Source organism: Neofelis nebulosa, chromosome 3 (genome assembly GCF_028018385.1).
Source record: "Neofelis nebulosa isolate mNeoNeb1 chromosome 3, mNeoNeb1.pri, whole genome shotgun sequence".
NCBI lineage: Eukaryota > Metazoa > Chordata > Mammalia > Carnivora > Felidae > Neofelis > Neofelis nebulosa.
In genome coordinates this window covers 21,761,090-21,786,544 of record NC_080784.1, presented here as the reverse complement: position 1 = coordinate 21,786,544, position 25,455 = coordinate 21,761,090, and the positions used below count along the sequence as shown (strand labels likewise).

The following is a 25,455-nucleotide window of genomic DNA, read 5'->3' as shown; positions in this document are numbered from 1 at the left end:
CTTACCCCCCCCCCATATCCTTTTGTTTAGAGTTTAGTATTGAGTTTTGAGAAAATCAGTGTATTTTTTTTGACCTAGATGTCTGAAAACACTTATTGAGAGAAACATAAGTTCTGTAAAGATTGGGTGTTAACAATGGACAAACACATTGTGCTGAGAAAGCATCCATCAGGGACCTTCTGCACGGGAATCCTCTTGCCTTGTGTTCTAAAATAGACCAGAAAGAGAAGGCAGAAAACTCTATTAAGTTCTATATTAAATTTCCCATGTTCAAACTGTCATTTTCTGATATACTTAAAACATTGATTTTTTTTTTTCTTTTCCCTCCAAAAGGTTTCCTGATCTACTTCGCTTATGGCATTAGACACAGCCTGGAGGGTAATCCAAGAGACGAAGAAGATGAAGAAGAGACTTACTCAGACAACATTCATGCAACAACAGAAGAAAAATCTGCCATTCAAGCCAATGACCATCACCAAAGAAACCTGAGTTTGCCTTTCATATTCCACGAAAAGACAAGCGAATGCTAACGCTTAAGGAGCTGAGTTGGGCCACAGTCTTAACATACCTATCCTCCGTGGAGTAAACCATGACAGGGTGTCAGCATCGCACTAGGTTGCTGTGGGTTTGCTGCAAACATAGTTCACCCTAACTTATGCTTACCTGAACAGCACCTCCTCAGATGGTGAATTATGTACCTGGGGAGACCTCCCAAGCCCTCTCCTCAGTGGCGAATACCCCCCAAATAGCAGGAGCATGTGTGTGTGTGTGTGTGTGTGTGTGTGTGTGTGTGTGTGTGTTGGGGTATATGAATGTGGAAAGTTGGTTGTGTTTTACTACTACCATATTACATTTTTCCGGTGTTGTCATTAATTGGTGGCTTATAGCACATGCTGAAATGGAGGCAATCACTGAATAGAAGTGTTTTGTATGTGCCTGGTGCGTTTGGGGAAATACCTGTTGCTTTTCCTTATTAGGTGTCATTAATGTCAATTAGAACATGCTAAAAATGCACTTACCCATCTTGGTGTCTGTCATTGGTCAGGAGCAAGAGGAGGGGATAAGAAATGAGCCTTTTCTATAACTTATAAATGCCAGCAGTGGGTTTAGTAGAGATTTTTATTCTATGAAGGATGGCACTTTGCCCAAACTTCAACCGCCACGGGGATTTGTACCTGCGATATACCACATGGGGCAAAAGTGGTGTTCCGTGTCACCCAATGGGGCCTCTTTCAACCGCTGTCTTTTTTAAGAGATGTGCTCTTTACATATGAAGACTTCACCTCCTGTGAGTGCTGTATATCCCTCAGTCCAGTCAGGGATTTGAGAGCAGTATGTGTGATCTACATGGGGCCCTTTATGCTAGAAAGTGAAGCTGGTCCCCATGGCTGGAAAGCTTGCGTGAGTGGCAGTGACGAGGGTATATTTGAAAATCAGAGTTAGACATAAGCTTGGAAAAGTAGACACTAAGCATCCTTGTTTTTAAAGTCACTTAAAATAAGCCAGTAGAATCTTCTAGGTCACACAGTTGGTAGAACGATTCATACTTTTTTCTATTACTTAATAACTAATCACAGTTCAGTTTTTCTAAACCTCCTCAGGTACAGATTTCACTCCTTTGTTTCTATTATTTTGTCTTGTTCTAGACATGAGGGGCTACAGTAGCAAATTATGTCTTTATTACGTGCCAAAGAGGAGAACTGAAGGAATACGAGAAGAAAAAATTGCCCTGCTTTGAGTTTAAAGTGCCTATTCAGATATTAAATTGCATTTGACCGAGTTTGAGGGGTTTGGATCTAATTTGCCTTTGTTGTTTCATTTGGAAACATTGAAGGATGTTTTTCTTCCCCCAATCCCATAAATTGTTTGGCACTTTTTATCTCATTTATTTTTAATTGACCACACTAAATCTATTAATAAAAATTCCCCAACAGTGTTTGGGGAATAAAATATTTTAGTTAAATACGTGATTTTTAAAACCTCCAACTGAAAAAATGTAACCTAATTAAATTAAAGCTATATAAACACAGTAACATTTATATAAGTAAATGATTTGTTTTTACATATGAGATTCTCTAATTACTATATTTTACTGGATAGCGTTCTCTAGTAGTGGACTGTTTATCTGCAGTGTGCTTTGCTTCTAATGAATTGTTTTTCTTACAAATAATTACATGGTTTACTAGGTGAGGCTAGAGGCTAAAAACTTATATATATGGGTTACATTCCCAGGATAAATGTTATCAAGCACACCAGTTGACCAGCTTAATCGAAAGGCAAGGAAAACATTAGTTTTCTGACAGCACTTCCAAGAGATTAGTTAATTTCACTGATACCATTAAAAAGCAAGTTGTGATTGTTTTGTTGAACCAAGAGTTTATTGTGAGTAAATATGAGGTAAACAGGTAGAAAGCCTGGGTTTCTGGCTGCTATTGTTGAAGCATCCCTGACCTAGAATTCAGTCCTGACATTCCACAGTTTCCAGGCTGCACAGGGTAAAATCTGAAGCCCAGAATTCTCTTTTAAGCATGTTTTTCTAGAGAGGAAGAGTTGGATAGGCAAGGGGTGAAATATTTCTGTAAGGACTTTAGGTATGATCACAAGTCCTTGCTGTTAGAGTAATACACTGAGAACACCCTTTTATTCTATAATCAATCTAGAATAGGCCCTTAACACAGGGAACATAAGGAATTTCCTACATAAATATTTAGGTCTTTTACTGTAACAAAAGAAATTTATTTAGAATGTGATAGGCAGCTAAAACTATTATGCCCACTGTGTTCAATTAGGAGAATTTAGTTAAAAATTATTTTTCCACATTAAAACACTTTGCAAACACAAGTATCTATGAAAAGATGCTTCGTCGGTGACTGTGCTTTTTTTCTGTGAAGACTCAAATATGTATGAGTCATATCCCTGTATGAGTGTGTGTATATATATATGTATATGTCTGTGTATCTCAAATAGTGTATAAGTCGGTTGGGTTTATGATGGGCTTTGGAAACAATACCATTATATGGATTTAAAAAAAAAACCCAATTGATGTGGAGAAAAAATAATGTTTTATATTGATAGGTATGCTTATACAAAATTTTTAGGTTTTAAACTATTTTGCAATATACAGCAATTTTATATGTATGATATTTTCTATAGATTCTTTAAGAAAGATATATTTATAATGTAATATGGAATCAGTAAACTCTATTATAACAGGTGCTTTATAATCTGAAATGGAGTAGGGGTAGGAGCTATTAGGGTATTTCTGTTTACTTGTTTCTGTGGCCCCTTTTCTGACATCTCTGTCTTGCTCTGTGTTTATTAGTAAAAGCCCGTACTCCTGGCTCTTTTACCAGCCTCCCGTATCTACATCTGAATTCATAACCTTAAGAACAAAATATTGCTTTTACTTTCTTAGGATTACCAAAATGTTTTATATAGATTTGACTAGTAGTCAGTCACACTTACACAAACTCCTCTCCAGGAATGAAAAAATACATACCACACAATCTCTTAATTGTGACTGAGTAAAAACAGTTTAAATTACTTTTCTTTCCTGCACTAGGAAATATGCTGTCTTAACATTTTCAGTGAGAAACTTATAATAACACCATTATTTTAAGCTCTTGAGAAAAGGGAAAAGATGACTTATGAATAACCATATAAAGGCAATATGCCTACCCTCTATTTAAAAAGGTAGCTATACAAATCCAAGTTTAAAACCTATTTATGAGAAAACTTATGTTAGAACTTTTGATCAATACCGAGATACAGATTATTGCTTACCCACATTTTCCCCAGAGATAAACATCAAGAAAACTTCCTAAGACCAAAAACATCTTTTGGGATATATACATTAGAGGAAAAACTAACCTTGATATATGTAAAACTTTACTGTTACCATCCATAGTTAATAGAAAGTATCTGTTTGAGAATTATTTTCCTTTAAAATCCAAAAGCCTGTCTTTCAATTTTACGAATAAAGGATTTTAAACTTTTTTTTTTTAATTTTAGAAACTAGCCAGCTTATTTGCTAAGTCCTGGTGGTTGTTAACCATATTTTGAATCAGAGTCTGTATTTACTGAGTTATTTTCTAAATTAATGGGAATGCTTAGCAGGGGGAATGAGGAGGTTTATTGCCCTGCAATACTGATAATGCCAGAGGAGTATATTACTCTTCCTTCTTTGTAAATCAGGGCATATTCTGAGATGACAAACCACGTGATAACGTGCCAAGATTCCAACTCTGCCTCGTGATGTGGCTGCCTGATTTCCTCCTGATGCCCTTCAAGCAACTGCTACTTAACACACAAACTACAGTTTGCACAGCATTTTAAAGGATTGGGTTTAGAGTGTATATCACAGCGTATTAAAATCCACATGATTAGTGTGAAGGGGGGGGGGCGGGGAGAGGGGATTAACTTTTTTTTTTTTTTTTGCTAGTGCCAAAATACTGCCTTCTCTGTACATTTTCTGCTTACAGTCTCTGACATGTCCTAAAATATCAAGGGGAAAAAAGTACCAAAGTTCAAGTAGTAAATAATGCCAGCACAGGTCATTTTTCAGTCATGTAGATTTGCAGATAAGGTTGCTTAGCTTTGTTGTTTAGCTGAGATTTTTTTTTTTCTCTTTGTATAATTATATTTAAACATTTTTAAATGGATTTCTGGTTTCTGGATTTTGAGAGGCCTGCTCTGTTTTTGTGGTTGTTGGTTTTTGTAACATTCATTATTGTTTGTATGTACACAGTTTAGTCTCACTGATTTCAGACGTGTCTTGTGATGGCTCGAGTCTCGTGACAGCCTTGTTGAGAGTAGTACTTAGCTTTTCTTCACCCTGGCTGAAGCCGCTGCCATTATCTGGCCCTAAAGACCCTTTGCTGACCACTGGTGCCCCATGGGGATCATGACCAGGAGCCTGGGCTGGATCTAGAGTCAGGCAGCCCGTAGAGCGTAAGCATCTAGAGCTAGCCTTGTTGGGTGGGGTCTTGGGATGATAGGGTGGGATACGAAGTGAAAGCCTTCACATGAAAGTAAGGAGTGTGGGGTCCAAATATCCCATCAACACATCACGTAAATGATAGGGACTAAGGAAGGTCTGTGACTCATAGGAAGGATGGCTGCTTCCTGAAACTGGTCCCATGGGGTCGGGCCCACTACAGTCCCCGTACTGCACGGACAGCCTTGAGGTGGAAAGTGCATGGGCCCAGGCTCAGCTGGTACTTCCAACAGGGTGGGTTTCACTGGCCCAGGCCCGGGTAGGGGGCCTTTCGTCTTTGGTGTCCACTAGGCTGCCCCATTGTTTTATTGCTCTATTTTGTTGTCATTGTACTTAACAGAAACTGTTGATAGGGCCCAAAACCCTACAGAAATTCTATGTCTGTAAAAAACCAACAGGTTCACAGGACTTGTCTGATCTGAATGTAAAGACTTTCTGTTGAGTAGGTAATTTCAAATTTAAATGTTTTAAATGATAATCAGAGTTCCTTTTTACTTATAACATTAGATTATGTTTTAGAAGTGTAATAAATAAAAACTATTGCTGCTTTACCACTGTAAAATATGCTTTCTAATGTGACCATGTACTTTTTAAATAAATTGTAATATGACTTATGATAATATAATATGCATATGTGTCACACACCCCAAAAGCATACATGTCACACACTCATCTGATGTAACCTTTTTTTTTTAATTTGGGAACTTTTAAAACTCAGAAATATGGTGTAATCTAAATTGAAATGATTTTATTGTCAAGAATACTCACCTGGCAGCCTGAGGACTACCCAGTCATGTAAGATAAAAGACATGTTTTCACAAAGCCTCAGTCCTCCTGGCACGTTCTAAAAAATAGCACTGGGTCCTAAAGCATGCCGTCCCAGGACCAAAGAGCTGAGATCTTACCACTTCAACTGCCGGTCTTTTCATTGCTTTTATCTGTAAGAAACTCCTTTCTCAATGTTCTCCTCAGCAGATCATAGCCTTTAATAATTGGCAATCAGTTATGTACAACTAACAAATTTTTTACAATATAGTAAAGCATTCTTACCAACTTCAACCCTCTGGGAGAAAGGATTCAAAGAGCGTTCTGGACATGGCTCAAAGTTATTTAAAATTGCAAATCTCTTGAATTAATTAATTTTGAAATGTCTTTGTGTATATACTTAATTCCCACTGATTTTACTAAATTGGAGGGAACGCCATATTGAAGAAAGAAAACAGTATTTGTCACTTTAGCCAGCATGGAAAACCAAGCTGAAACAGCAAAGTATTTGCCAAGTAGAAGCCTAAAACCTAATTTATCTAATTGTTGGCTATTAGGATTGTTACTAGGTTTTGATGACCCACATCTGCCCTGGTACCATATGGTCACATGCAGGCAGTAATCCGCCAGGAACTGTGTCTGGGCTGTGGGTCCAGCCAGGAACCCTTGGCGGTAAGAATGCCATCTCCTTTGCGTTCTTTAAAGAAGGCCACGGGTAGTCTTCCTTTTCAGGTAAAGGGCCCAAAGCCCATGGATTGCTAAGAGATTGTACTGAGAAATCCCTATCTCTGTGGAAAAAATGATTCATTTCATCCCATAAAATATCTCCAAAAAAAAATCCCAAAGACATACAAAAATAACCTATTATCACATTATCTCAGCTTGTTGAGAGTAGGTCAAAAAAGAGATGAAACTTTCCAGAAAGAAACTCAGCTCCATACTGATTTACTTACTTGAACTTTTCTAGTCAAAGCTGAGTAAAGAATCCTTGCTCTCTCCTAAAAATGGAGCAGCCACCATGAAGAGGAAAACAAGATCAGCTATTCTGCCCAGGAGTACTCTACAGCCCAAGGTGGGCCTGTATCTCCATGATGCTGGGGAACAAGCTTGTTTCTGGGCCCTGAGTCCCTTAACCCACAAGTACCATACCATTGTTGTGATTCATTTCTGGGCTCCCCAATCACTGAGTCTCCAGGTCTCCCCAGTCTTCCCCTATCTGTGCACTGATGCCTGCCATTTCTTCAAGCAAGGGCCAAGGGTTTCACTGCCCTGGTAGGAATGAGACTTAAAATGCCACTGTTCTTGGACTGAAACATTGACTTGGCACCAAGTTGTAAATAACAGAAGACACTTTGGAAAGGTCAGCATTTAGAGCAAGTAAGCAAGGATAGTTGAGAGTTTACCATTAAATAAATAAAAAGGACGGAGAGAATGGGGGTTTCAAGTCCCTTCCACCACAGCTCAGAGTTGCCCCTCTTCCCCTAGCCACTTACAGGCTCATGTGACCGACAGACTGGCAACACATCTTTACAGCATGCTATATCCTGGAGTAGGAAAGTACTACCAGCTTCTGGGATCCACAATTGGCATTCTATTAAATTTTCAGAGCTGTATTTAAAACCCTTAACGTTAGCTCCTACTAAAACCTTGAAACATTAATTTAAAAATATATATTCATCTTGGTTGTATTTCCATAGTTAGTGAAGACCAGTTAGAGGAGAGAAATGTCCTGTTTTGGGGGGTGGGGAGCAGATGCCCAAAATATAGGCCCTTTAAGGGGACAGAAAAAAGGGAACAGAGATTTTTTCAGCACAAAGGAGTCCTAGAAAATGATCATTAATTTATAATGCAAATGCGACCTACACAATCACTCACAAACAAGGAAATCGTAATGGAAGTGCTGACCTTTCAGTCTGGCCCTTGGTAACCTGAAGGGATTGCTGACACTGTGTCTCATCGGCCATGAGACACACATTGTGTACCAATTGTGCTTGTAAAGACGACTGAAAGAAATATGCTTCTCTAGCCCTATGTCTCCAGGTACAGCCTCCCACTCGCTTCTCTCTTCCATTTCCCGATTTTTGCTTCTCCCTTCTGCTACTCCTCTTTTCCCTTCAGGTCTTCATTTGTTAAGCCAGTGCTGGTGGCTGAGGCCCCAGCTCATCAGAGAAAAGCAGTGATGCACAATTGCTCTGGTAATGCTGTCTCCTCCCACAGGTGACACTGGTTCCCCAGACACTGTTGTTAAAAGGCCACTGCCGTGTTTTCAGCCTCCTCTCTTCCCACATCAGGAAGTAGCTGATGGTTCGGGGAAGGCTTGGAGTCCCTGATTTGTTCCATCCCTGAGCCGCTCTGTGCTTCGTGAGGTTGGGGGTCAGTGGATTACAAACACTAAAGGCCGCTGTACCAGCAAGGTGGAAGCAACAGACAGGCAGCAGCTAATAAAGAAAGAAAGAGTGGGTGTTGCAGGTAATATGATCATTGATCCAAAAACCCAAGAGCTCAGTAGAAAACCATTTGGACTAATAAGAGGGTCCATTAAGGTGACCACATACAAACACACAAAAATCAATCATGCCTTAGGAAACCAGGCTTCAAGTTGTATTTGACTTGGAGCTGTCCATAAATGCTTATTTTAATTGGCCGATATTCCAGCAATTATTCGGAGAAAGAATGCACAAAGACCAAAGCAAACAGAGATTCTAGAAATAAAATTCTTTCTCACCCTAGAGAAGAAGAAAATGGGTTTTTACAGTGAAATACAACCCATACAAAATACAACTTTGGCCGTTTTATTTTACAAATTCAGTCTTCTTGAGATTGCCTCATTCAAGGATAATAAGCCTATGATTAAGCAGCTACATGTCTTGGAAAAGCCCCTGTATTTCTTGTAACTTTTGCTCCCATCCTAATAGACTATTTGCTCCCTAGCGCTGCCATAATGAGGTATCACAGACTCACGGCTTAAACCACAGAAGTGTGTTCTCACAGCTCTGGAAGCTGGAAGTCTGAGATGAAGGCGTGGGCAGGATTGGTTTCCTCTGAGCGTCTGTGCTTGGCTTGTAGATGGCTGTCTTGTATCTTCACCTGGCCTTCCCTCTGTACCTGTATCTCTGTCTAGGTTTACTCCTTGAGAGTGTCAGGGATACTGGTTTAGGACCCACTTTAATGGCCGCATTTTAATTTAATTACCTCTTTAAAGACCCTATTTCCAAATAAAGTCACATTCTAAAGTGCTGGAGGTTAGGACTTCAACATTTAAAATTTGGAAGGAGGATGGGGCGCCTGGGTGGCGCAGTCGGTTAAGCGTCCGACTTCAACCAGGTCACGATCTCGCGGTCCGTGAGTTCGAGCCCCGCGTCAGGCTCTGGGCTGATGGCTCAGAGCCTGGAGCCTGTTTCCGATTCTGTGTCTCCCTCTCTCTCTGCCCCTCCCCCGTTCATGCTCTGTCTCTCTCTGTCCCAAAAATAAATAAAAAACGTTGAAAAAAAAAATTTTTTTTAAAAAAATAAAATTTGGAAGGAGGAAAGAGCACAGTTCAGCCCATAACACGGACCTCAGATAAACTGAGATACCTAAATTTATCTGAAGTGTATGCGATAAAAAAATGCTGGGAAAGCAGCATTCCAAAATTATTTTTGATGTACCGGTTAATTATTTGGCAATGTACTTGAGGAAAGTCATGCATAATAGCAAAGCAAATAAGAAAGCAAAAATAAGAAATAAGCCTTGTATATTATTATTGCTTGGTATTAAGCAAGACTTACATGGAAAACGATAACTATGTGAACATAACCATTTTAGTGTTTAGCTATGTAATTATATACACACACACTCTCTCACACACACACTTATGTAGCCAACACTTAGCTAAAGAGTATTTGATACAAAATATACCTGATAATGCAGAATTCTAAAATTATTGTCCTAATACCAGCATTAAACAATTATAAAATATAATGGGGACATAAAAGTAGACTTGAATAAGTTGAAAGCTATATTACATTATCACATTCCTGGATGGGAAGATTCAATGTTGTAAATATGACCATTCTGCCCCCAAACATAAATTCAATGCAATCATCATCAAAACACAATAAAATTTTTATGGAGATCGACAAGCTGATTCCCAACTTCGCCTGGAAGAGAAAATGTACAATGATAATTAATAGAACAATGATGGGGGTCCAAACAAGTGACAAAACATACTATAAATCAGTCCCAATTAATGCAGTCTAATATTTCTACAGGTATAAAGAAATCAATAGACTAAAGCAGTACAGAACAGACCCATATACATGTGTGATTTAACACACACTAGAAGTCGATTCAAAAAGATGGAAAAAGGACCAACCTTTTAACAAATGATAGTGTGACATTGACCATCCAAATGGAAACACATAAAATTAGATTCCTAACTTGTGATGCTAAAAAAAGAAAAAAAATATATAGATGGGTTCAAAGACCAAACATCACAACAAATCATGAAAGTTGTAGATGAAAATATAAAATAGTTGGATAATTGGAGGCAGAGAAGACCTACCTAAGGAGATATAAAACCCAGAAGCCATAGGGGCACATGCATGGGTGGCTCAGTTGGTTAAACATCCGACTTCAGCCCAGGTCATGATCCTGCGCTTCGTGGGTTCCAGCCCCACATCGGGCCCTGTGCTGACAGCTCGGAGCCTGAAGCCAGCTTCAGATTCTGTGTCTCCCACTCTCTCTGCCCCTCCCCAGCTTGCACTCTGTCTCTCTGTCTCCCCAAGATAAATAAACATTAAAAAAAAATGTAAAGCCCAGAAGCCATGAAAGAAGTTCCTGAAAATGTAATTGCTTAAACATTGATTGTAATTGTTTGAAGAAAGGCACCATTAGCAAAACTAAAGCACCAGCAAAGGATTAGAAGACAATGTCTGCAATATGTGTAACACCCAAGAGCTTAGTAGCCAGAATATGTTAAGATCCTACTATGGTAAGATGGTAATAAAAATAACTCAATTTTCAAAAATTGGCAAATAAAAACACGGTAACACGCTCATTCTTGATAGTAACAAAAGGAATGGGAATTAAAAGAGCATATATGGTGAAGGGCACCTGGGTGGCTCAGTGGGTTAAGCGCCAGACTCCTGATTTCAGTTCAGGTCATGATCTCGCAGTTCGTGAGTTTGAGCACCTCTCTGGGCTCCGAGCTGACAGTGCTGAGCCTGCTTGGGATTCTCTCTCTCCCTCTCTCTTTATGCCCCTCCCCTGCTGGCTTCCTTTGCCTCTCAAGTAAATAAAACTGAAAAAAAAGAGAAAAAAAAAGAGCACAATGAGACTCCCCTCTCCCACCCACAGGCTGTAAAAATTGAATAGCATGACTGTATGCAGTCCTGGTGAGGGTGGTAATCCCAAGGAAAGTGGAATTGGTTGTAAATAGGGAGAGTTTTTTGAATTGGCAGGGTTCACCAAAAGTGTTAAATATCATGACCTTTGGCTAAACAACTTAATATCTAGGTATCTATCTTATAGAATATTCATGAGCATCAGGATATTTGGATCACAATAGTTACTGCAGTATTTTTTGTAAGACAGTGTTTGAAACAACCGAACTAGCTATCGACAGAACAAGTAAGCTCTGGTGCATCTTTCCTATGCAGTATTTTATAGCCAGTAGGAAGGGGAGGGGACGTGAAAAGGTGTTTTTAATGTTTCTTATCGTTTTCTGTTCTATATAATTCTGTGGATGTTTAAAATATTTTTAAGTGGGTTAATTGAGTAATTTTGAAAACAAAAAAGGTCTTGAAATAAAAGAAAACACAGGTGGAGCAGCTGAGTGCAGCTCTTCATTAAAGCCAATCTTCTTCCCATGTGGTGCCATTTTGTCTCTTCATCGTGAGCAGCCGGCAGAGGCTGATGGGAAGAGCTCCTGCGTGATTCTAGACTTTACTCGCGTCTGAGGCTCCCGGGGACCCTCAGCTTTCATTCCCCTCTACGTTTGGCTTTATAACAGTTCATTAACATTTTAGCTTTGTCTTCTGATGGCTGCTTTAACGGCAGCCAGCCACTCTTCAGGCTCCTGCAAAGGAGAAGAGTGTGGGTTTTCTGTCTCTGTGCAGTTCTGTTCAACTGGTTGCCTTGCCATCTTGCACAACATTTGCCTCCAGTCTCAGGAGCTTAAGACGGACAACTTAGTGGTGTCTCCAGTTTACAGGTCAGGAAGGCCCCTGTTTGAGAGCTTTTATTCATACCGATTTCAACAGCTCATTTTAACCAATAGAGTGAGGGGTTAGACCCACAGATTTGGGAGTCAGACAAAGCCTGGATTATAACTCAGCTACAAGTTTAACTTCGGGCACCCTCATCCATAAAACGGGGATGATACTGACAGCACAGCCTACCTTATAGGCTTGTTGATTAGATCAATGAGAAACACACTGCCTGGAACACAGACAGTTCCTAACAAATAATTGTTATTTTCCAGAACCTGGTGGTGGGATACAACATTTAGCAAGACGCACTTCCTGCCCTTGAACTCATAGAATAGCGCAGGAGAAAGAAGCGTAACCAGATTCACAGCTAAAATCTGCCTTTTGTTCTCAGTGCTATGATGGAAGCTTTTATTGCCAGAGAAGTGCTCAGACCAGCTGGGAGAAGGCAAGGTCTGAACCAAGTCTTAGAGGGGAAGTGAGGCCAGGGATTGGGGTGTGGTGAGATGCTGGGCAGGTGGTAAAACAGGGGAAGGGGCTACTTGGGGCAGAGGGAGCCACAGGAGCAGAGGACCCTCATGATGGCTGAGGGGTGGGCAAGGGCAGTGTGCTGTTAGTTTGGAGGGCAGGACAGGGAGTGGCACCAAGTGAAACAGCTGGAGAGGCCAGCAGGGCCGTGAACTTGGGAGTCTCAGCCTTGTCGGAGGGCCTTTGAAAGGTTTCAGTTGGGTTAGATTTTTAGAGTATTATTCACAGATAGATGTGATCGCTGAGGAAAGGATGGATTGGGGTGCAAGACAGAGGGGCAGGGAGACCAACTAGGTGGATGTGGCCAGGACAGTGAGGCGAGGGATGATGTGTAAAGAGGGGTGGCCTTGATGCTGTCAACAGGCAGACCAGGCAGGGTCTGGATGAGTGTGTGGAGTGGGGGAGGGGAGCTGTAGACGGAACCCAGGCTCCAACACAGGGCAAGAGCGAAGTTGTCAACTTCGTGGAGTCAAGATGAAAGAAGATCCCAGAGCAGGCAGCCCAGGCAGACTCGGTCTACTCCTGAGTGCTCCCCAGAATGAGACGCCTCCTGTTACGGCAGTTCGGATGCTTGCCTTCAGACTAGTGTCCACTCCATAAAAACAGCAAGGATGTCTCCACCTTCACAACAAGAAACACATAGTAAACACATACTGAAATAATCCTCCAGCCCCCTCCCTCTACCAAGGAGAGAGCCCCACTCGAGAGAGGTTAAGGGAGTTGAGGGAGGAGTTGAGAGCTAGTGGCAATGTCAGGCCCCGAACCTTGGTCTCCCGTATTCCCAGGAAACCGTTCTCTCCACTGCACTCAGGGAATAGCAAAGCTGGCACCAGAGTGGCACCAAGGGAAGCAGGTGATGGCAGATGGAATTCTTGGGTCCCCAGGCGTGAAGTGGCTGATAAGCACTAGTTTGTGCTAAACTTTTTCCCTTGAGTGTTGGAGGAGAAGTCCCCTTCCTGCTATTTTGAATCAAGCTCACTTTAAATTTTTTATTTAACGTTTATTTATTTTTGAGACAGAGACAGAGCATGAACGGGGGACGGGCAGAGAGAGAGAGGGAGACACAGAATCGGAAGCAGGCTCCAGGCTCCGAGCCATCAGCCCAGACCCCGACGCGGGGCTCGAACTCACGGACCGCGAGATCGTGACCTGAGCTGAAGTCGGACGCTTAACCGACCAAGCCACCCAGGCGCCCCGAATCAAGCTCACTTTAATAGTACTGTTTGAACAAAGTGGGCTGGAAGCCCAGACCCTGCTCCTCCCCTGGGGAAAACCTGTTCCTCACCTCGCCTGCACCTGCGAGCTGCTTTCATCATATGAATCTATAAGCTCGTAACCGATGACCCTCTCTGCAGAGGGGCATATGAACGTCCATATCCTCCACCCCACCACAGCCCACCTTCCACAGCCCAAGACTCTTGCTTCAGTCTCCTTCCCACTCTACTCCTTCAGCCAAGCTACCCTTCCAGCCTGGCCAGCCCACACTACCGGGCCAGGTCTATACTTTGTGCCTTGGCTGGTGCTCTCCTGAGCACTGGCCAAGGAATCAGGGCCGATGCACTCCTGCCCCCTCCCCTCCCTCCTGTGGTCTCCAAACTCAAGCCCTACCCCTGGGATTTCCCACTCCTCTGAACTTCCCCACTATTAATAGTATCTGTTACACCATTTAGCATTGAATTATATTTTGGTTTGCAATATTTTTTCCTTTCTTTTTAAAGTTTATTTGTTTATTTTTGAGAGAGAGAGAGAGAGAGAGCACAAGCAAGGGAGAGGCAGAGAGAGGGAGACAGAATCCGAAGCAGGCTCCAGGCTCCGAGCTGTCTGCACAGAGTGGGACACGAGGCTCAAACCCACGAACTGTGAGATCATGCCCTGAGCCGAAGTTGGACACTTAACTGACTAAGCCACCCAGGTGCCCCAATACTTTTTCCTTTACATTTTAATCACCTCCTCAGCATGCTTCATAATGAGCATACAGAAGGGTCCATGGAGCACAATTTAACCTCTCTGGGTTTCCTAACCTAAAAGGGCTAGGGAAGAATTTGCTAGAACTAAGGAGCCTTCTAGGAGAATATAGATACTACATTTAAAAGAAGCCCAGAGTGCTGATTTTGACTCAGAGGGAAAGATGTGTATGTATGTGTTGGGGGGCCAGGGGTGCTGATGCTGTTACTTAGAACTGTTTTCTGGCACAGTCTATCCTGGACACCTGAGTGTTGTGCAACGGGACTTGTGAATAAAAGGATCCAGTCATTTCTCCACAATCTCTGCTGGGATATTAAGGAAGGAGCTGGTCTGCTGTGGCTCCCTTTGATGGAAGGCCAGCTTCCCCATTTGGGAGCCCCAAATGGGGTTCTAACATCTCAACTGCAGGGGAGAAGACGATAACCAGCTGAAAGAGGGCTGGGTACAGAGCCCATCTCTGGCCACAGAGGAACAGCAAAAAAAAGCTGAGGGTAATGCTCTTGTTAGCACAAGTGGAGACCTGGCAATAAACAGAAGTATTTAGAGAGCACTTTTGACAGAGCATTAAGGCTCTGCCTGAGCAGGTAGAGAGAGTGATGGTGACGTTTGGACAATTATGGTTCAATGTGACCCCATCCGTACCTGCAGGATCACACTGGGCCTGGCTGAAGTTGGTAAACTTGGTCAAAAGCCCAGGTGGAGAAATTCCAGTTAAGGTTTTGGTAATTGACAGCTGGCCCTTAGCCCTTGCTCTCAGCGCACGAGAAAGCGCCTCTCTCCACTGCTCCGCCAGGGGGCAGGAGAGGTCACATTACACAGAATTACGAGGAAAAAACCAAACTTCTCCCCCAAACTGGGTTCCACCTCAGGAAACCGAATCCTCCAGCTGTGGCGTCCCAGACGCCCGCCCCGACACGCCCCTCGCCAGCCGCCTCCCCCTGCGCCCCTGCCCTAGCCCTGTTCTGTCGGGTGCTCCTCCGACCGCCTTCCCGGCACCTCTCCCCGCGTCCCTTGCCCAGAAGATGAAGGTTTGGCTGCTGCTTGGTCTTCTGCTCGTGCACGAAGCGCTAGAGGATGGTGAGTGACCCTGGGCGGGGACCCCCAACCCATATCCTCCCTCGGCCCACTCTCCTCCAGCCAGCTCTTTCTAGAACTTCTGACCTTCCGAGGCTCAGCCTTGGATCTGCCCCGGGACACCTGCCCTATTTTACCTCCCTCTCTCCACCACCCCACCCTCCCTGCGCTCCCCTGGGATAGTGGTAACTACCCCAGCCCTTCAGATCCCCACCAGGACCGCCCAGCGCCTGGGAGGGCGAACCGAGCATCCCCTGCCAGCGTCTGGTCCAGCCCCCGGTGTCGACGTGTCGTTCTGGGAGGTGGCGAGGGAGCACTGGATCGCTCCCACCTCCGCGCACGCGTTCACCCAGGGTCTCGGCTTCCGAGGGCGCGGGCCACCTCAGCAAGGCATTTGCTGATTCTTTGCCAAACTTTGAAGTGTCCTCCTCCTCCCAGCCGAAGTCCTGGATTTGTTTCCTACACCACTGTGGGCTTGAATCCTGCAAGATCTACCTATGGCTTAGACTGGATATTCGTGTGCGCCTATCTGGGCCCACCCTGTTGCTTAGATTCACAACCACAGGGTCAGTGTGTGTGTGTGTGTGTGTGTTGTTCTTCTTATATCTATATATATGACTTTAGCATTTGTTTGGCTGGCTCCATTATTTATTCAAATAGTCTTATTTATCTATACAGTACATTTGGCACCTGAGTCCATCCTGGTATCCTGGCACCTTTGGAATTCCTCAGCTACAAGCCCCGATTTTTACTTAGTTTTGCTTGAAAGCAGCTTTTGCTGTTATGCAATCTCACTCTGGCGCTATCTCAACCTGGCTCACGTCTTAACCACTACTCCGTCCTGACCAGTTCCTTTATTGCCTGTGAAACTAGAAGCATTTCCCGCCCCCCCCCCCGCCCTCCAAAATTCTAGTTTGCAAAGTCCAACATGGTTGTGGGGCTGGCAGCTGAGGAGAGGACCCTCCGGCCTAGAGACTCGCGGGATACAGTGTCTGCAAGTGCTTCTGCTCCAGGAGCAACCCGCCCGCTTTGCCCGGGGAGGAGCCGGCATGGGTTCATGTTCTAAAATGCACTATTAAAATGCCCCTGGCAGGTCCCTCTATGTGGTTGCTGAAGGGACAGAGATGCAGAATCTGGTGTTGTTTTTGGAATAGGGCAGTAGGGAGCCAGACAAAATAATTTCAAACAGCCCGCTCACGTGGTTGTACCGTTCACCCAAGATGCCCGCCTCCGGGGCCCAGGAGGCAGCCCCCCCACCCCCCCCCCCCCGCCCCGCCACTCCCTCCCTGACCGCTCCCAGCCAGTATGTGTGCAGACCAGGAGAATGATTGCAAGCATCTGCCTGAATCAATTAGCATCTGTTTAAGTTAAATGTGACTCAGTAAACATTTATGAGACAGGGAGAGTTGAGCACAAAGTGAATATTTCATAGAAAATAACGGACACGTTTCAGGTGTCGTAGTACTGGAGCTTTGTTTTTCAAAGGATATACTGGTTATCAATAAAATATTAAATACATAATTAGAAAAGTAAATCTGCTTCACTAAATCATGTAACCGTTTTCCTAAACCTATTAAGAATGTCTTTTTCTTTTCCCCTGTTTTGAGTTATCACGGGGCTGGCTGGGCCAGGAACAGGCCAGTGAGAGAGGCACATACAGAAACCCTTCCAGGGACAATCTCTCATGGGTGGGTTGGGATCTGCTGCATCCTGGGCCATCCCAAAGCACGCGCCGCGGACACGAGGCCCGTGATACAGCTTACCTCACTGCCTTTTGCTTTTCCTATCACTTCTAGGAAAGATCTTCTTTTTTTTTTTAAGTTTTTAAAAAAATGTTTATTTATTTTTGAGAGAGACAGAGACAGCATGGGCAGGGGAGGGGCAGAGAGAGAGGGAGATACAGAATCCGACTGTGTGTCTTCATATGGTGCCATTTTTTATTTATTTTTAAGTTTATTTCTTTATTTTGAGAGAGGCAGAGAGAGCAAGTCGGGGAGGGGGCAGAGAGAAGGGAGAGAGAGAGAATTCCAAGCAGGCTCCACACTGTCAGCTTGGAGCCCGATGCAAGTCTCAAATTCATAAACTGTGAGATCATAACCTGAGCGGAAACCAGGAGTTGGACGCCTAACCGACTGAGCCACCCAGGCGCCCCATATAGTGCTATTTTTATATAAAGTATAAAATCGCAAGCACTTAGCCAGCTTTTCATTGTTTACATAAATATTTTTTTATCCAAGGTCAAGAGCAAATCCATAAAAATGGATTTGTCACTGTTTTGTTGAATTTACCCCAGACCTTTGGTCAATGCTAGTGTGATCTTTGGTCTAACGTGGGTTTATTTTGTGTCCTATGAAAAGGTTCTCTGTCTGGGAGGCCTGCAGAGATTTTTTATGATGTGAGGGCAATGTAGCCATATGTCTAAGGAGGTCAGGAGGGAGACGCCGCTGATGATTCTTCAACCAGGACTCTGTACCATTTTTATGCCTCAATGTATTCCTGGGAAAAGGAGTGTAAATATTAGTTCACAAATCCATATAATGAAAAAAGAATTGTAAACATTCTCATCATCCATGAGATTACATAATGTTTCTAAGCATGCAGGGTGTTGGCTCATCTGTTGGGCCTACAAAATAATCTCTGATCCTTAGAGCCAAAAAAGAGAGAAGTTTGATGGCAATGGGGAGGTGGGGCAGTGTGCCAGCCCAGTGGCGAGTCCTGAGGGTTGATGGCTTTCTCCAGACAAGGTTGTACAGCCCCTTCCTTTGTGGTGCCCATAATCTAATGGAAGGACCGAAAGTGGGTAAACAAGAAAAGATAAAATTTCAGGAAGTGATAAGCGGCACAAAGAATCAATAATCAGGACGTATTAGTCTCCTAGGGCTGCTGTGACAAAATACCACAAGCCAGGTGGTGTGGCTTAGGGCAACAGAAGTTTCTCCTGCCCAGTTCTGTCCTCAGGAACCTTCTGTCTCTGCGACTCTGGTCTCCCTGCCTCTTCCTGGCTTTTGCTGGTGGCTGTCTATCCCTGGTGCCCGCAGGCTTGCACCTGCGTCACCCCAGTTGCTGCCTCTATGGTCACCTGGTCTCCCGTGTGTCTTTGACTTCACATGGCATTTTCCTGTGTGTGTCTCTTCTTGTAAGGACACCAGCATATTGGATCGGAGCCCACCCTAATGACATCATCTCAACTTGGTTACCACTGCCAAGATCCTATTTCCAAATAAGGTCACACTCATTGGTACAAGGGGTTACGACTTCAGTGTGCCTTTTTGCGGGGCACATTTAACATGCAGCATGGGGTGAGAGGATGGAAGGACCATGGAGGGGAGTCAGAGCATGGTTTGGACAGTAGAGTCAGAGGCCTTTCTGGAGAGAGGAAGTCCATGCTGCAGGTGTCCAAAAGAAGAGCTGCAAGGGCCAAGGGCACGGGGCAGAGAGGCTGCCAGGTGTCCCTGTGGTCAGTGTGGCCAAAGGACCGTTAGGGAGGAGACAGGAAATGGCAAAAGCTAATAGGCACAGGAAGACTTACGGCTTTATCTAAGATGGAGGTCATTGGAGGGTCTTGACTAGAGTAGTGCCCATGATCCAACTGATGTTTTCAAAGGTAGGAGGGCTAGGGTGGAAGCTGGGAGCCTACATAGGGAGCAGTTTTAGTAGTCTACGTGCAAAGTGGCTTGGTCCAGCATGGCCGCAGTGGATGTAGGTGCTTCTCCCTAGTGGGCTCGAGTTCTATTAAGCTGAGAGGATTTGCTGCTGGATTTGATGTGGCCTGGGAGAAAAAGACAAGAACCATGTGTGACTCTGAGGTTTTTATCCTGAGCAACTGGGTGAATAGAGTTGTCATATACTGGTAAAGGGACACCAGGGAAGGAGCCAGACTGAAGAGGCATCCAGAGGTCAGTTTGAACACGTTCAATTTGAGATGCCTCCTAGCTTTCCAAGTGGCGGTGCTGAGTCAGCGACAGACTATTCAGATCTGGAGTGTAGAGGCAAAGTCAGGATGGGACAAGGCACCTCTCAGCATATAAATGCTGCTAGGACCCAGGAGGCTGTGTGAGGCCACTTAGAAATTGAATGTCATAAGCGATTGAGATGAACTGCAAGGATTAAGCCCTTGGGACCCAGGTCAGGCAGGAAAAGAGACGAGGAAGGGCCGCCAAACAGACTGAGAAGTTGTCAGTGCCGTACAAAAAAACAAAGAAAACAAAACCAATTCAGCGCCCTGTTTTAGGAGCCAGGCAAACTGAGTGCTTCAAGAAGAGAGTGATCATTTCGCAATACTTACCAATATCGAGTCATTATGTTGTACACCTGAAACTAACATTACATGTCAATTATATTTCAAAGCAAAATTAAAAGAGAGCAATCAACCCTGTTCTAATGGATACTCTAATATTTCAAAGTAAGGTCTTTTTGGCATTATTATTGAAGTATAATTAACAGACAGTATTCCATTAATTTCATGTGTACAACATAGTGATTCAACATTTATATCCATTATGAATGCCCACCACCATAACTGTAGTTACCCTCTGTCACCTTACAAAGTCATTACATATTATTGACTACATTCTCTATGCTGTACTTTAAATACCTGTGACTTACTTTACTACTGGAAGTTTGTACCACATATTCCCTTCACCTATGTTACCTGTTTTCCCCCACTCTGGTAACCTGTAGGCTGTTTCCCTGTATCTATGAATCTGCTTCTCTTCTGTTTGTTTATTTGTTTTCTAGATTCCATATATAAGTGAAATCATACAGTATTTGTCTAACTCTGACTTATTTCACTTAGCATAATACCCTCTAGGTCCATCCATGTTGTCACAGTGGCATAATTTCATTTTTTTGTGGCTGAGTACCATTCTACTGATACATGACACGTCTTTATCCACTCATCTACCAAAGGACATTTAGGTTGTTTTCATAGCTTGGCTATTCTAAATAATGCTGCAATGAATGTAGAAGTGTATGTATATTTTATAATTAGTGTTTTAATTTTCTTCAGATAAATACCCAGAAGTGGAGTTGCTGTATTATGTGATATTTCTGTTTCTTTAAAACAATTTTGTGTTTTTAATTCCCTTGCCTTTGGAGATGTGCCAAGTAAGAAATTGCTGCAACTGAGGTCAGAGGGTTTTTTTTCCTGATTTCTCCTCTAGGGTTTTGATGGTTTCATGTCTCACATTCAGGTGCTTTATCCATTTTGAGTTTATTTTTGTGAATGGTGTGAGAAAGTGGTCTAGTTTCATTATTCTGCATGTTGCTGTCGAGTTCTCCCAGCACCATTTGTTAAAGACACTGTCTTTTTTCCATTGGATACTCTCTCCTGCTTTGTCAAAGATTAGTTGGCCATACTTTTGTAGGCTCAATTCTGGAGTCTCTATTCTACTCCATTGGCCTATGTGTCTGTTTTTGTGCCAATACCATGCTGTCTTGATGATTACAGCTTTGTAGTAGAGGCTAAAGTCTGGGATTGTGATGCCTCCTGCTTTGGTCTTCTTCTTCAATATTACTTTGGCTATTCAGGGTCTTTAGTGGTTCCATACCAATTTTAGGATTGCTTGTTCTAGCTTTGAGAAGAATGCTGGTGCAATTTTGATTGGGATTGCATTGAATGTGTAGATTGCTTTGGTTAGTATTGACATTTTAACAATATTTATTCTTCCAATCCATGAGCACGGAATGTTTTTCCATTTCTATGTATCTTCTTCGATTTCCTTCATAAGCTTTCTATTGGGACCTCATGAAGATAAAAAGCTTCTGCAATGCAAAGGAAACAATCAACAAAACTAAAAGGCAACCAACAGAATGGGAAAAGATATTTGCAAATGACATATCAGACAAAGGGCTAGTATCCAAAATCTATAAAGAACTCACCAAACTCCACACCCGAAAAACAATCCAGTGAAGAAATAGGCAGAAAACATGAATAGACACTTCTCTAAAGAAGACATCCAGATGGCCAACAGGCACATGAAAAGATGCTCAATGTCACTCCTCATCAGGGAAATACAAATCAAAACCACACTCAGATATCACCTTGCACCAGTAAGAGTGGCTAAAATGAACAAATCAGGAGACTATAGATGCTGGAGAGGATGTGGAAAAACGAGAACCTTCTTGCACTGTTGGTGGGAATGAAAACTGGTGCAGCCATTCTGGAAAACAGTGTGGAGGTTCCTCAAAAAATTAAAAATAGATCTACCCTATGACCCAGCAATAGCACTGCTAGGAATTTACCCAAGGGATACAGGAGTGCTGATACATAGGGGCACGTATACCCCAATGTTTATAGCAGCACTCTCAACAATAGCCAAATTATGGAAAGAACCTAAATGTCCATCAACTGATGAATGGATAAAGAAATTGTGGTTTATATGCATAATGTAATACTACTTGGCAATGAGAAAGAATGAAATATGGCCTTTTGTAGCAACGTGGATGGAACTGGAGAGTGTTATGCTAAGTGAAATAATACATACAGAGAAAGACAGATACCATATGGTTTCACTCTTATGTGGATCCTGAGAAACTTAACAGAAGACCATGGGGGACGGGAAAAAAAAGTTAGAGAGGGAGGGAGGTAAGCTATAAGAGACTCTTAAAAAACAGAATAAACTGAGGGTTGATGGGGGGGTGGGAGGGAGGGGAAAGTGGGTGATGGGCATTGAGGAAGGCAGCTGTTGGGATGAGCACTGGGTGTTGTATGGAAACCAATCTGACAATAAATTTCATATTAAAAATAATAAATAAAAAATAAAACAGTTTTTAAAATTTATTTATTTTGAGAGAGAGAGAGAGAGAGAGAGAGAGAGAGAGAGAGTGAGCATGGGAGGGGCAGAGAGAAGGGGAGAGAGACTCTCAATCAGGCTCCATGGTGTCAGCAGAGAGCCTGATGTGGGGCTTGAACTCATGAAATGTGAGATCATGACCTGAGCTGAGACCAAGAGCCAACAGGTTAACTGACTGAGCCACCCAGGTGCCCTCTATTTTTAATATTTTGAGGAAACTTCATAATGTTTTCAATAGTGGCTGCACAAATTTACATTCCCATCAGTAATCCACTGTCCTAGACTCTGGGTCTGAAGTTCTCTCTTGTCCATCAAGAGAGCAGGACACAGGACTGAAAATGCGAGAGAGGCTAATGTCTGGGAGGAGACAAGAGTAAGGGTCCTTGCTCCTTTTTTATTAGGATCGAAGGCTTACAAGTATGATGGGCATGCACAGAGAGACAATGAAACAATGAACATTAACTCATGGAGTGGAGAAAAGGGGGTTTTGGAGATATGTGGTGTTAGGGGTTTGGGTCAATACAAAACAGAATCGTAGAGCTGGGAGGAAGGTTGTTTACATCACACATGAGGAGCCACCTCTGTTTACCTAAACTGGACTAGGGGGACAGGAAAGACAGCACACGCTGTCTCAGGGTCAGCAAGGTACCTTTCTTTTGCTAATTAGCTCCACTCTGGGCAACTTTGCCCTGCTGTGGTCTATAGCCGTGTTTACCTATTTTGGTCCGTCCTTCCTGTGAAATCAGCTTTCTACTATTGCACTAAGTTGGAGAGCATTTCCACCCTGAATACCTAATCTTGTTTGCCTCATCTTGGATGTTTTCATTCTGAGATTCCCTATTCCTACACCTTTTTCCTGTACTGGAGGCCTTTGCCCTGTTTACCTAATCTTATTTACCTAATGTTGTTTACCCAAACTTGGGTGTGTACATCCTATGACTTTCTAATTTTTTATGCCTTGTTAACTCATCAGTGCAAACTCAAGCTTATTCCCCACAATCCATGAGGGTTCCTTTTTCTCCACATCCTCTCCAATACCTGTTCTTTCTTGTGTTGTTGATTTTAGCTATTCTGACAGGTGTGAGGCGTTATCTCATTGTGGTTTTGACTGGCATTAACCTGATGTTTAGTGATATTGAACACCTTCTCATGTGTCTTTTGGTGATCTGTATGTCATCTTTGGAAAAATGTCTCTTCAGGTCCTCTGCCCATTTTTAAATCAGACTTCTTTTTGGTGTTGAGTTGTATGACTTCTTTATATATTTTGGATATTAATCCCTTATCAGATATATCATTTACAAATATCTTCTCTTATTCAGCAGGTTGACTTTTCCTTTGGTTGATGGTTTCCTTTGCTGTGCAAACCTTTTTGGTTTGATATGCTCAGTTGTTTATTTTTTCTTCTGTTGGCTTTGCCTTACAGAGACAGATCCAAAAAAATATTGCTGAGACTGATGTTTAAGAATTTACTGCCTATGTTTTCTTTTATGAGTTTTATGGTTTCAAGCCTTACATTTAAGCCTTTCATCCATTTTGATTTTATGTAGTGATTTATATATTGATTTGATTTTTGTATATGGTGTGAGACAGTGGTCCAGTTTTATTCTTTTCATGTAGCTCTCTGGTTTTCCCAGCAGCATTTATTGAAGAGATAATCTTCTCCCCATTGTGTATTCTTAGTCCCTTTGTCATAGATTAATTGACCATATAAGGGTGGGTTTATTGCTGGATTCTCTATTCTGTTCCAATGATCTGTGTGTCTGTTTTTGTACCACACTATTTTGATTACTGTAGCTTTGTAGTACAAGTTGAAATCTGGGAGCATGATATCTTTTTTTTTTTTAATTTTTTTTTTCAACGTTTTTTATTTATTTTTGGGACAGAGAGAGACAGAGCATGAACGGGGGAGGGGCAGAGAGAGAGGGAGACACAGAATCGGAAACAGGCTCTGCCTTTGGATAGTATGTACATTTTAATATTAATTTTTGTAATCATGAACATGGTATATCTTTCCATATTTTGGTGTCGTTTTCATTTTCTTTCATCAATGTCTTACAGTTTTTAGAGCAAGTCTTTCATCTTCCTGGTTAAATTTAGTCCTAGGTATTTTATTCTTTTTTTTTTTTTAATTTTTTTTCAACGTTTTTAATTAATTTTGGGACAGAGAGAGACAGAGCATGAACGGGGGAGGGGCAGAGAGAGAGGGAGACACAGAATCGGAAACAGGCTCCAGGCTCTGAGCCATCAGCCCAGAGCCTGACGCGGGGCTCGAACTCACGGACCGCGAGATCGTGACCTGGTTGAAGTCGGACGCTTAACCGACTGCGCCACCCAGGCGCCCCAAGGTATTTTATTCTTGTTGAAGCAATGATACATGAGACTGTTGTCTGAATTACTTTCAGTTAGTTTATTATTAGTGTTATAGACACACAACAGATTTCTGTATATTAACATTGTATCCTGCAACATTACTCAATTCATTTATCAATTCTAGTAGTTTTTTGGTGGAGTGTTTAGGATTTTCTATATATATAATATCATGTCATCTATAAATAAGGACGATTTTACTTCTTCCTTATGAATTTGGATAACTTTTATTCATTTTTCATATCTGATTGCTGTGGCTAGAGCTCCCTGTAATGGTTTGAATAAAAATGGTGAGAATAATACCCCAGTTGTGTTCCTGCTCTTAGAAGAAAAGCTTGCAGCTTTTCACCACTGAGTATGATGTTAGCCGTGGGTTTTTCATATATGGGATTTATTATGTTGAGGTATGTTTCTTCTATACCTATTTTATTGAGAGTTTTTGTCATGAACAGATGTTGAATTTTGTCAAATGTTTATCTGCATCCATTGAGATGATCATATGGTTTTTTATCCTTCATTTTGTCAATGTGGTGCATCATGTTGATTGATTTGCAGATATTGACACATCCTTGATTCCCTGGAATAAATCCTACTGGATCATTGTGTATAATCCTTTTAATGTATTGTTGAATGTGGTTTGCTATTATTTTGTTGAGGATTTTTACAACCATGTTCATGAGGGATATTAGCCTTTAATTTTCTTTATTCATACATCTTTGTCTGGTTTTGGTATCAGGGTAATAGTTACCTCATAGAATGAATTTGGAAGCATTTCTTC

General features: G+C 42.4%; 2 protein-coding genes across 5 annotated transcripts in view; both read left to right on the top strand.

Annotated features, from left to right (window-relative positions):
- Positions 1 to 5,610, top strand: part of SLC7A2 (solute carrier family 7 member 2) — a 76,415-nt gene extending 70,805 nt beyond the window's left edge. For all 4 annotated transcript variants that reach the window (XM_058720081.1, XM_058720084.1, XM_058720082.1 and 1 more), the window contains one exon: positions 334 to 5,610. In XM_058720081.1, coding sequence (XP_058576064.1) covers positions 334 to 530 — 197 coding nt within the window. In that variant the 3' untranslated portion in view covers positions 531 to 5,610. The remainder of the gene's footprint in view (positions 1 to 333) is intronic.
- Positions 5,611 to 15,265: 9,655 nt separating this feature from the next.
- Positions 15,266 to 25,455, top strand: part of PDGFRL (platelet derived growth factor receptor like) — a 70,975-nt gene continuing 60,785 nt past the window's right edge. Inside the window, exon 1 of the mRNA XM_058720085.1 lies at positions 15,266 to 15,519. Coding sequence (XP_058576068.1) covers positions 15,465 to 15,519 — 55 coding nt within the window. The 5' untranslated portion in view covers positions 15,266 to 15,464. The remainder of the gene's footprint in view (positions 15,520 to 25,455) is intronic.